Source organism: Ammospiza nelsoni, chromosome 9, assembly GCF_027579445.1.
Source record: "Ammospiza nelsoni isolate bAmmNel1 chromosome 9, bAmmNel1.pri, whole genome shotgun sequence".
Classification (NCBI taxonomy): domain Eukaryota; kingdom Metazoa; phylum Chordata; class Aves; order Passeriformes; family Passerellidae; genus Ammospiza; species Ammospiza nelsoni.
Window position 1 is genome coordinate 7,093,367 of NC_080641.1, and position 11,719 is coordinate 7,105,085.

The following is an 11,719-nucleotide window of genomic DNA, read 5'->3' on the forward strand; positions in this document are numbered from 1 at the left end:
CGGCCGCCCGCCCCGCTCCGCCCGGCGGCTGTGCCGGCCCGGGGCGCCCCTCACCCGCCGGCCGCGGGCCCGCCCGGGCGGAAGCCGCCCCCGCCCGGGGCCATGCGGCGCAGGCCGCCCGCCCGCTCCTGCCGGCGCCGTGCCGCCACGCGAGCCCGCGCTCCGCCGCGGGGAAGCGGAGGAGCCGCGCCGCTTACCGGGCGCGCTGGGCGGCGCTCGGCTGCCCGCGGGTCCCGGTGCCTGCGGGGCCGCTGCTTCTCCCGGCGCCGCCGCCTCGGCCGCTCGCACACAGGGGCCAAGATGGCGGGCGGCCAAGCCGGGCGCCAACGACGTCTGACGTCACCGCGCACAGCGCGAGCCGCCGGGACCGCCCCCGCGTCGCCGGTCACGTGACGGAGCCGTGCCGCAGTCGCGCGGGCTCCTGGGGACAGGAGCGCCCCCTGGCGGCGCGGGCGGAGGGCGGGGCCGAGCGGAACCGGCCCCGGCCCCAGCCCGGTCCTGTCCCGGTCCTGTCCCGGTTCTATCTCAATCCTGTCCTGGTTCTATCCCGGTCCTGTCCCGGTCCTGTCCCGGTTCTATCTCAATCCTGTCCTGGTTCTATCCCGGTCCTGTCCCGGTTCTATCTCAATCCTGTCCTGGTTCTATCCCGGTCCTATCCTGGTTCTATCCTGTTCTATTCTGGTTCTAGCCCGGTCCTGTCCCGGTTCTATCTCAATCCTGTCCTGGTTCTATCCCGGTCCTATCCTGGTTCCTATCTCTGTTCCCATCCCAGCCCCAGCCCGGTTCTGTCCCGGTTCTATCTCAATCCTGTCCTGGTTCTATCCCGGTCCTGTCCCGGTTCTATCCTGTTCTATTCTGGCTCTAGCCCGGTCCTGTCCCGGTTCTATCCTGGTTCCCATCTTGTCCTATCCCGGTCCTGTCCCAGTCTTGTCCCAACCCCATCCTGGCCCCATCCTGGTCCTATCCCAGTTCTATTCCAGTCCTGTCCTGGTTCTATCCCAGCCCCATCCCAGCCCTATCCTGGTCCTATTCTGGCCTCATCCTGGTTTCCATCTCGGCCCTATCCTGGTCCCATCCCTGCTCCCATCCCAGCCCCATCCCAGTTCCCATCCCAGTACTATATTTGTTCCCATCTGGTCCCATCCCAATCCCATCCTGGTCCCATGCTGGTTCCCATCTTGGCCCTATCCCGACCCCATTCCAGTCCTATCCTGGTTCCCATCCCGTTCCCATCCCATCCCCTTCCCAATCCCCATCCTGGCCCCTTCCCTGTTCCCATCCTGGTTCCTATTCCAGCCCCATCCCTGTTCCCATCTTGGCCCCATGCCAGTTCCCATCTTGGCCCTGTCCCATCCCACTTTCCATCCCTGTTCTCATCCTAGTCCTATCCCTGCTCCCATCCCAGCTCCACCTTGCTTCCCATCCTGGTCCCCATCATAGGAATTCAGGGTTCCCTATAATCCTAAGGCTGCTGGGGCAATGTCAGGGATCCCTGCTTGGCTTTGTTGCTGTATGTATAATTAATTACTGTATATCAATATATGAACATATAGAACATTTCTCATATACCTTATTTGTTGATATTTCTATCTATACAATGGATAGATTAGGGCAGGACTCTCCTCTCTGTCACAGCTTGGGATCCACCTCACACCCCCTGATAATGAACCATCAATAAATCCATCAGCAAAGAGCAGATCTGTGAGGTTTATTTGTGGCTCCCTCCTTCACGTCCCAAAAGTTACCAGACACAGAATAGCTCTCTTCAGAGAGTTCATGTTTCATGAAACCTCAAGGTGGTGTGGATCCTGCCCAAATTTCAGGGAGCAGGAAATTTCATTTCTCCAAAGGCTGGCCTCATGCTCAGAATGGTTCAGGTGAGCTCTCTGTGTCACCTTTGGTGCAATGTCAGAAGGAACATTGTCACTATAGGGTGTGACACAGTGCAAAGCACCAAGACTCCATCAGAAGGGTGCATAAGAGAGATTTATTACAGCAACATGTTGCCTTTGTGGTTTTTCAAGATATTTACATTTACTGAACAGACACATTCACTGCCCGTTGGTCATAAGAAAGAAACAAAGTTCTCAGTAGGTGAGCAAGGAGCCAGGTCACTCTGTGTGAGCCAGCTCGAGTCCGTATCTTTGAACTTTCCCTCTTCCATCACGTTGTCATGGGGACAGCCTTGGTGTCTTCCTGGAGACAATTACGGGGCTTTCCTTATCTTCAGGAAGCCTTTGCTGGCTCACAAGAACAGCACAAAATGCCTTTCCTACAGAACATCAGCAGGAGATGGCTGGACACATGTCACCCTGATTTTTTAAGATTTTCTAAGCCTTCTGATGTTTACATTCTTGTAACAAACTTTCTCACACACTTTCTGTAAATAACTTATTGTTTTGCATTCTTTTATGGAGGAAGAGAAATTTGATGGACTGTTGGTTTGTCCAGTGTCATTGGAGAGGTGGCACTGTCATCCTCCAACCCACTGTCACTTTTAGAAAACGATAAATGTTAAGGTCAGAAAATAAACTTTCCTTTTCTTCACCTTGAGAGCAGCAGTGTGTGCTTGTGTTGTTCCATGTCCTATAGTGACAGACACAGACAGCCCCAGGCTCCTGCTGGTGCAAGCTCCATCCCTCTGGCAGCACCTGGCTGTTCAAGGCAAGATGTTTTCCATTACCATCTGTACGGCAGATTCCCTTTGTCAAGTGGGCAGTTTGCCTTATCTCTCTCTTGGAGTGACCACAATCACACCTCCCTCGGGTGGGGACATTGCTGATAACAGCTATTGAATGTCACTGCATGGGTGATAAGAACTATAACATCCCATTGGGAGATGTGAGCCCAGAGGGAGGAGCCAAGCATTCCTACCTGGATACAATCTGAGGTTTCAAACATTCCTACCTGGATACAATCTGAGGTTTCAAACATTCCTACCTGGATACAATCTGAGGTTTCAAACATTCCTGCCTGGATACAATCTGAGGTTTCAAACATTCCTACCTGGATACAATCTGAGGTTTCAAGCATTGCTACCCAGATATAATCCAGAGGTTCTGAGACACCAGCACGGCTTCTCCACTGGATTCCTCAGAGGAACAGCAGCTGTCTCTTCTTCCACTGGATCTTCAGAGGAAGAATACACCCTTCTCTACAGATCCCTGCTCCAACAGAACCACTCCTGACACTGCAGGAGGGCTGCAGCCACATTTCCAATGGGACTGCCACCAACACCCTGACCCACAGGGTGTCAGGTTGGGTTCTGACTCTGTCAGTGTTGTTCTAGTGTACTGCACTGTTTATTTTATCCTTTATTTTTTCTTCCCTATTAAAGAACTGTTATTTCCTGCTCCCATATTTTTTACCTGAGAGCCCCTTAATTTAAATTTTATAGCAATTCAGAGGGGTGGGGAGGGTTTACATTCTCCATGTATTACATTCTCCAGGGGAGGCTCCTGCCTTCCTTAGCAGACTCCTGGCTTTCCAAACCAAGACACTGGCACAGCTCTGCACCATGCCCGCATCACCTGGCATTGCATCTCTCCATGTTCCTCCTACAGCCGGGGGCTCCAGCCTGCCTGGGGGTGTTTGGAGCAGAGCCAAGCTGCAGTGAGAGCTGCTGGCAGAGCCAGGAGGCACATCCAGCTCCATCCCCAGGAGCTGCTGGAGCTGTCACGTAGTACTCGGGTCCTCAGGGGCCGCAGGGAGCGCTGCCACTGGGTGAGGATGGCAGCTCTGGCCCCGATCCAGCTGCCCCTGCCCTGCAGCCGGTACTGGTAGGGGGAGCAGGGCCCAAAGAAGATGGCCAGGCCCAGCTTGGGATCTGTCAGCAGCAGCTTCAGCACACTGGGTTTGACGCCGGCGCACGCAGCGATTTTGTCCACATAGCTGATGAAACTCATCTTCAGGTTCTCCCTCTCAGATGGGTTCCTTTGATGGGATGTGAGAAACAAAAGTCAGGTGGCATCATCTTCCTTCATTTCCCAGCTCCATGGGCACCAAAAGCCTCAGGTTCAGATACCAGGTGAGCCCCAGGCTCTGGAGCAGAGCCCTCTAAGCCCCAAACAAAGCCAAAAACACTGAAGGAGCCTCTGTGGGGTTGATGCTAGCAGTTCCCTGGGGCACAGGATAAGCAGAAACCTGTTTTGTCTCTGCAGCATAGTTGTGGCTTCAAAATCAGCTCTAACTTAACAGTAGCATCATCGTAATGCCACAAGCAGCCTGCTGTGTCCTTCCCTGAGGTTCAGGGGTGTGGATTTGCCTGATTTCGAGAAGTAGAGATATAGACTTTCAGAGATAACCATGCCAAGGGGAAATCTGGGAAATGCAGAAAGCTTCCCATGCTGGGAGGGACCTCCAGGATTTCTCTGCTTGAAACCTTATCTCCCTCACAAGAAGGAAGGACGTGCTGATCTGCTTGAGGAAAGTTTGGGACAGCCTCAAGTTTGTTCCCTGTGCATCTCAGGCTTCCATATTTCTGTGTATCAGCAATTTCCATATTTCTGTGTAACAGCACCATGGTGCAGTCATTGGGCTCCTGCTCATAACCCCTGTGGCTCTGTTTTGTCCCAGCTTTTCCCCCATGTCCCATGAGCCAGCCCTGCCCTGCTGGCAAACCCAACCCCAACGTTTCCTCCTTGCCCCATCATCATCCATCCCACATCCCCGTGGACACATCTCCACCTCCTGTAAAATCAATCCCAGTGCCAAGGAGGCAGGCTGCCAGCTCCCACACACACAGCAGCCTGGTGGGACACTCACCTTGACCTGCCAAAAAGTGACACAAAGTGTTCCCCACCCACACTTCCCGGCTCCAGGGGGGTGCTGGATGGAATCTGGACGGAACCCAGCTCTCCCCAGGGCCTGGATTTGGGAGGGAGAAGCCACGAGATGGCACCCTCAGTCTGGAGGAAACCAAACCTTCATCTGGATGTGCTGGGAACAAGGACATGGCTGGGAAGCCTGGCAGGGGGGGATCTCCAGAGAACGGGAGAGAAAGGGAGGGAGCAAAGGAGATGGGAAGGGAGGGAAGGGGAGTTGGTGTCTTGTTCCATAAAGGAGCCACGGGAGCATTTTCCCAGCCCACTGTGGGTGGTGAGGTAATAAATGCAGAGTTGGGTGGGCTGAGCAGGTCCCTGCCATGTCAGCCATCGAGTTCCCCCCTTCCCTGAGCTTGTCCTGGCACACAGAACCTGTCTCATCCCGACTGCAGGAGCATCACACACCTTTTGACTGCTGGCTTCCTCTTCAAAACCTCAGCCATCATCCTGCTGGGGGGAGGCAGCTTGTTCCAGCCTGAGAACAGAGAAACCAGCAACTGCCCATGAAATCAAAATAAATAAGAATCTTGGGATTTTAACTCTTGGTCTTTTCTATTTTGTATCAGGAGGAGATACCACGGATGCAAAGAAAAATGTTTTCCAAATGCCTCAATTTATTTTCAACCTGCACTTTATATGAGCCAATTTGTTAAGTCTAGAAGGGGTCTCATTAACTGATTTGAAGCTGGATTAGAGCTTTATATTATCTTTTCACTTTCTGAAAGCTTGAAGTCTCAATTATGTCAGAGTTTTTGATTCTAGCAGGGGTAAACCTAGACAATATTCATAATTATATAATAGCTCCAGCAGCACCTTAAGAGACATGTTCAGCTCCTTCCCAAGATCCCGGCACCTTTCCTGAGGTGTGGGATGCAGCTGGTGGACAGAAGCTACCCACAGAGCTGAAATATACCCTAAGCTGTGTGGGCAGCAGCTCAGGCTGCCCCAAACCTCCCAGCCAGAAGATCTCCCCCATGTCCTACCTGCAAAGACCCCTGTGACCCAGCGAGCCTGCATCTCTGAGCCCACCATGATGGAGCCTGTCAGCTGGATCAGGCCAATGATGGCCAGTGTGGGCTGCTCCAGCTGGGGAGGGAAGATGCAGTTGTAGAGGGAACGGTTGTCGTGGATGGAGCCCCGAACAGACTCCTCCAGAAAGGGGAAGGAGAAGTTGTAGCCCGTGGCAAAGAGCACCACGTCAATGTTTCCTTCGGTTGTGCCGTCTTCAAAAACAGCAGAGTTTTCAGTGAACTCCTTCACGTTGGGCTTCAACACCACAGCTCCAGAGAGGAGGCAGAAGGGCAGCTCTTCATTGATAATTATCTTAAATTTGGAGCTTGCAGCAGAGAAAAGAGAGGTGTTAATATCTGGGAGGGACCTAAAATGACTTTTTTTATGGTCAGAATTCCCCTCCGATGGTTTGCTATCCCAAAAATATCCCCCAAAACTGAGAATTAAGCATTTCATATTATAAAGACCCCCTGAGCACCCAACAAAACAACCAGAAAAATCCACCTTTTGCTGGAGGCCAAGCCATAGTTTGTGTGGTTGAACCATGAATTGAACTTCCGAAACTTGATCCTCCTTGTGAGGGCTGATGGGAGAAGCCAGTCCAGGAGGGAGTTGAAGCGGGTGGTGCTGACCATGTCCATGGGGAAGCCCTGGTCTGAGACCCGGCTGACGACCCATGTGTGGCTCCTGGTGCTGAGGAACACCTGGGGGAAGAGCAGGTCTCAGCCTCCTGCCCAGGCATCTGCTTGGTTTTGCCCCAAGTGGCAAATCCCATCTCCTGCACTTGAGCTAACACAAGGGGAGGAGATGACATCCAGATGAACCAAACAGCTTTGATAAAGTTCCCACAGCTGCTCAATTGCCACTCCTCAGGCAGCCCAAACTCTCCAGGAGTTGTAAAGCTTCTTCAACTGCCCTCAGTGAGAAGTGGAATTTATAGAGGAACCTGGGGGCAGAGCTCCCTGAGGTACCTTGAGCTGATGCCTCAGGTTTGGGCTTTTATATTTTTCAGGTTCTGTGCTGCTTTAGTGTGTGGGTCTGAGCTTCATATGAGGGGATGGTGAGCTCTGTGCACAGAGCAGGGAGACAAAACACTTCCTGCTCTAGCTAGGCACCAAGGACAAATGACCCAAATCTCAGGCCCAAGAGCACAAACAACGTGGGCTGGAGAGAGGAAACAAGAAGGATGGGACTGCATGGGCTGGAGCTGGAATTGAACAATTAACTCCAATACACAAATGGAGCAGAACTTATAAAGGTGACAGACCCCATGACCGGTCGTGCATTTTTGTGGCCATTCTGGGTTGTGCTGCCAAAGATGGATCCATTGAGGCCTCTTAATAAACCCCTATTTTATTCTTTAACTCTGTCCAGCCTCTGTTCTGGGTCAGCCCTCACAAGGCATCAGAGCCACTGGCTCTCAGAGGCCCTGTTTGGAGCAGCATGGAGCTGTACCTTGGTGGAGGCCCTGTCTGGAGCACCATGGAGCTGCACCTTGGCAGAGGCCCTGTCTGGAGCACCATGGAGCTGTACCTTGGCAGAGGCCCTTCTGGAGCACCATGGAGCTGTACCTTGGGGGAGGCTCTGTCTGGAGCACCATGGAGCAGCAGAGGCCCTGTCTGGGGCACCATGGAGCTGCACTTTGGCAGAGGCTCTGTCTGGGGCACCATGGAGCTGCACCTTGGGAGAGGCTCTGTCTGGGGCACCATGGAGCAGCAGAGGGCCTTTCTGGGGCACCATGGAGCTGTACCTTGGGGGAGGCTCTGTTTGGGGTACCATGGAGCTGTACCTTGGCAGAGGCCCTGTCTGGGGCACCATGGAGCGGCAGAGGCCCTGTCTGGAGCACCATGGAACTGTACCTTGGCAGCCACTCGGCTCAGCTCCACGGAGAGGTCCCCGCCAGTGTTGCCGATGCCAAGCACCAGGACACGCTTCCCTCGGAAAGCCTGCACGTCCCTGTACTCCCAGCTGTGCAGATACTGGCCTTTAAAGTGACTTTCAATGCCTAGGCAGAGAGCAGGGAGCATTTCCTACTGCCAGATACATTTACTCACCCCAGCCTCATGCTCAGATCCTCTGCAGCCCCCAACTGTCCCTGCTCCCACCTCCCCTGGCAGCTGAGAAGCCCATGGAAGTGCCCTGTACCTCCTCAGCTCAGTCTTGCTTTGCAAATCCTAAGGGAAAAGCCTGGCTGCACCTTTACAAGGTGTTTTTTCGATTCCCTGCAATGCCCCCCACCATTTCCATGGGGTCAGGGTCCTGCCTGCTCCACTGTGGGGGCTTCATGGAACAGGCAGGCTCACAGAGGAAAATCCAACCAGGGACTGGGGGAACCAAATCCAGCCATGGCTGCTGGGGGAACCCCACTGCTGGGACAGGCCTTACCTGGGAAAGAAGCCAGTGGCAAGTAGGGCTCCTGGTAATGGCCGGTGCACACCATGACAGCGTCAAAGACGTGGGACTCACGGACACCGTGGCTCTCGGTGACCACCTCCCACCGGCCTGAGGTGCTGAAATCTGGGCACTTCCTCACACTGAGGACTGTTGTCTTGCACAGAAGCCCAAGAGAACAGCAGTCAGGGATCATAGAGACGTGCCTGTGAAATGCTGGGTCCCTGGGGAGCTGCGTGACACTTCTGAAGCTGTTAAAGCCCACCCTGCATTTCTCCTGGTGATGGCACTGGGGGGCAAGGCTGTGTTAAACCAGCGTTAGTTAAAACATGGGCCTAAAGTCTGCATTCAGGACTCAAAAGGCCCTTGAGGGCTGGCACCCAGCCTGGTCCCATCCCACCTCCAATCTGCAGCTGTGCATGGTTCTTCTCCCCATGGGTTTGAGGTCCCATCCCACCTCCAATCTGCAGCTGTGCATGGTTCTTCTCCCCATGGGTTTGAGGTCCCATCCCACCTCCAATCTGCAGCTGTGCATGGTTCTTCTCCCCATGGGTTTGAGGTCCCTGCTTGTCGGAACCCAGGACATTGCTCTGGCTGCCCTGGGTGATTCCAGACCCTGGCAGGGGGCTCAGAGACCTTGGCACAGAGTCACAAACACCTGTGCCTTTGATTTTAGCCCATGGAAATGATTACCAACGTTGTGTGAGGATTTAAAAGCCACAAGAGTTTGAGTAGAATGATAGCTAATTTGTCACAGGGTGAAAAAGTAGAATTTTGGGGATTTAGAATGGGGGTTCAAGAGGCAAGATGGAGGAATCTGAGGGTGTCCTGTCCTTTTTCTTCTTCTTTCCCTCCATCTTCTGCTGTGATGGTGACACTTCTGGATTGGTTTAAAGTAGAGACAGACTGTCTAACATAGGTGATACGTATTGGAAAATTGTTGTAAATAAAGTACACGTAGTTCTTAGTATAAAAAGGTGACACCACCCCAAGGGCAGGGACTGTGCCATAACCCGACCTGCTGGACAGATCTCAGCAGGTCAGAGAAAGAATGGAACAGATAAGAGAAAATAAACAACATTGAAAAGCAGAGCTGAGGAATCTCAACTTCTTCTTTGGTCATGGGGCTGGGAAAAAAACTTTTTTACACCTTGGGAGCCATTGCAGCAACACAAAACCCGAGAGCTGCTCACCTGGAAGCGAATGTGCCGCAGGAGGTTGAAGTGCTGGGTGTACATCCTGAGGTATTCCAGGACCAGGCTGTGGGGCAGGTAGTTGGGAAAATCCTCTGGGAAGGGGAAGTCACTGAAGCAGGACATCTCCTTGGAGGTGTTGGTGATGACTGAGCGGTACACAGTGATCCTCTTGCTGTCTGTGGAGTCCTGTGTGAAGCCAGTGCTGATGTTTCCAGGTGTGCAGGGGAAGAATTTCTCCCCATCAAGTATATAAGTATTTTTCTTCCTCACATTTTGGTACAAGGAATAAGCCAGGACTAGCACTTGGAGACAATCATTACTGCTCCCTCTGTATGATTAAGCTCTTTTCTTAATCATAAGAAAAGACCCAGAGATGGGGCAACTGAGAGGCATTTTAAAACTTTTATTCTATTTTTAGTCTCACTTGAAGGGTGAGACAGTACAGATGTTATAATTCCCACCATCACAATCAGAAGCCAACTAATTCTTAATTACAGTACACTATAAGCGTTTCTTGGCCTATCGGTTTTTGCTACATCATGCTGTAAATGCCTTAAAGCCAATTACCTAAAATTACCCCTCGTGTATCCTACTACAATACATCTTTCATAGTTCTATTTCTCTAAAGTATCTAGTCTTATTTGCAAAATCATCCTTTGAAACTTGTTTCTTGTTCCATTTCTCTCTCAACAATGTCTGTCCTATTCCATGGCATATCTAAATCAGCATTTCTTATCTCAAGGTTTACATACAGATGCACACTATGTAAGCCTTCTGCCAGGTTTTGAGAATTCTCTACAAATCCATTTCCCACATTTCCTCCTCTCTCTTGAATGGAAAAAACTTCTTTGATGGTTTTGTTTATCGTTTTCAAGTGAAGTACATAAGGCACAATCATTAACATTGTCACTACAACAATCAAGGCATATAAACCTATTTTGCAAAGCTCCTTTAGCCAAGGTGCAAAACTCCATCCATTTCCCACCCCCTCCATTTCCTTCTCCATCTTGGAGTCAGGAGGAGCCCCAAGAGTGGGACAGGGACAGTCCCTGAGGGCGAGGCCACCCTTTCCTCTTTGCTGCAGTCCCAGAGCATCCAAGGAAGGGGATGGGAGGAATAGTGGATTTGTCTTTACAAACAAGCTGTGAGTCTGCTGGTAGATAAAACCAGCACTGGGAGAGAAAAGAAACAACGGGAAGGATTCCACTGACCGATGAATGGAAAAAGAGATTTGATTTTACAAATAAACTTTAGGTTTGCGGATAAATTAAATTAGATACTGAAAGATGAAAGAAACAATGGGGAATAAAACCCCCTAAATTCCAAAAGAATTAAAAATTAAAAGGGAAGGTTGTACATTACAGGGGAATCTTTGGGATCAGATGTTTTGGGAAGTCTGTACCTCTCAAGTCCCTCAGAAATGGGGAAAGAGAGAAGGGAAATGCAGCTGGGAAACTGGGATAAAAAGGGAGGATGCATCCTCCAAAAACTCGAGAGATCCCAGGAGAATGCCCCATGGCCTCTCCCTTTATTCAAATAAAATAAAAGGACTCCTCTGTCTCCTTTTTGGACATAAACCTCTGGTGTTTGTGGGTTAATTTTCCTGAGAGGGACAAGCCCGGGGGCAGACGCGGGAGGCACTGACCGTGTAGCGCCAGACGCCGCCGATGTCCTGGCTCTGCTCGAAGCACGTGGGCTCCAGCCCCTCATCCAGGCAGCACTTGATAGAGGCCAAGCCCCCAGCCCCAGCCCCAATCACAGCCACACGCCGGACCATGGTGGCCTGCAGCAGGTGACAGGCTGGTGTGACAGCAGCTGCAAGCACAACAGCCCAGGGATCAGCAGAAATGCCATTTCCTTCTTCCCATCCCCACCAAAACACCCCTGGTCTTCTCCAGCTGCAGGTGTTCATGAAGGAAAACTGTCCTGGGAGAACCCCACAGCCAGCTGTTGGTGCACAGATGCTGCTCATTACCCTCCTAAACCCACTCTGGGGGTCCAGGAATCTCCCTCTTCCATGGGATGAAAAAGGAGGCACTTTTATACCTTGCTGTTCTGCTGCTTTAATTTATTCTCTTTTGCATGCATGCAAAGGAGTTGCAGCTATCTTCTTCTGCCTGATCATCCTGAGGCCTTTGGGAGAAGCAACTCCAGCTAAGCTGGCTCGTTTTCACGCTTTCCCTTTTAACTTCCCATTAAAGAGCAATCTCTTGAAAACAAAAAGGGTTTAAAAAGAGGGGGGAAAGCAAAGCAATGCCTGACTGAGCAGGAGCAGGGTGCAGCCATTCAGAAGTTAGA

The 11,719-nt window shown here is 51.8% G+C and overlaps 2 protein-coding genes across 11 annotated transcripts in view; both read right to left on the reverse strand.

Annotated features, from left to right (window-relative positions):
• PRRC2C (proline rich coiled-coil 2C) overlaps positions 1-331 on the reverse strand; it is a 67,976-nt gene extending 67,645 nt beyond the window's left edge. For all 7 annotated transcript variants that reach the window (XM_059478154.1, XM_059478156.1, XM_059478160.1 and 4 more), the window contains exon 1: positions 198-331. The gene's annotated coding sequence lies outside the window, so the exon portion shown is untranslated. The remainder of the gene's footprint in view (positions 1-197) is intronic.
• A 1,646-nt stretch (positions 332-1,977) lies between these two features.
• LOC132076813 (dimethylaniline monooxygenase [N-oxide-forming] 2-like) lies at positions 1,978-11,228 on the reverse strand. Of its 4 annotated transcripts, XM_059478164.1 has the most exons (9): positions 11,067-11,198; positions 9,419-9,607; positions 8,220-8,382; positions 7,694-7,839; positions 6,323-6,538; positions 5,807-6,146; positions 5,244-5,298; positions 4,771-4,806; positions 1,978-3,933 (listed from the first exon to the last, which is right to left on the reverse strand). In XM_059478164.1, exons 1-9 carry the CDS (start codon positions 11,196-11,198, stop codon positions 3,558-3,560), a joined length of 1,653 nt encoding a protein of 550 aa, XP_059334147.1. In that variant the 3' UTR covers positions 1,978-3,557. The 4 variants fall into 4 exon arrangements, with proteins under 4 accessions (XP_059334147.1, XP_059334148.1, XP_059334146.1 ...); XM_059478165.1 differs by lacking the exon at positions 4,771-4,806 and having other exon boundaries at positions 5,229-5,298; positions 5,807-6,159; positions 6,339-6,538; positions 11,067-11,228; XM_059478163.1 differs by lacking the exon at positions 4,771-4,806 and having other exon boundaries at positions 1,978-3,929; positions 5,222-5,298.
• Between the last annotated feature and the right edge of the window lie 491 nt (positions 11,229-11,719).

Bases quoted from the DNA above. Each gene is read 5' to 3' on its own strand.
- LOC132076813 (XM_059478164.1), bottom strand. From the start codon at position 11,198: ATGGTCCGGCGTGTGGCTGTGATTGGGGCTGGGGCTGGGGGCTTGGCC. The intron at 9,608-11,066 runs GTCAGTGCCTCC...GGCTTCACACAG, and splicing joins GCGGCGTCTGGCGCTACACG to GACTCCACAGACAGCAAGAG. The intron at 8,383-9,418 runs GTGAGCAGCTCT...CTTCTGTGCAAG, and splicing joins TGCGGCACATTCGCTTCCAG to ACAACAGTCCTCAGTGTGAG.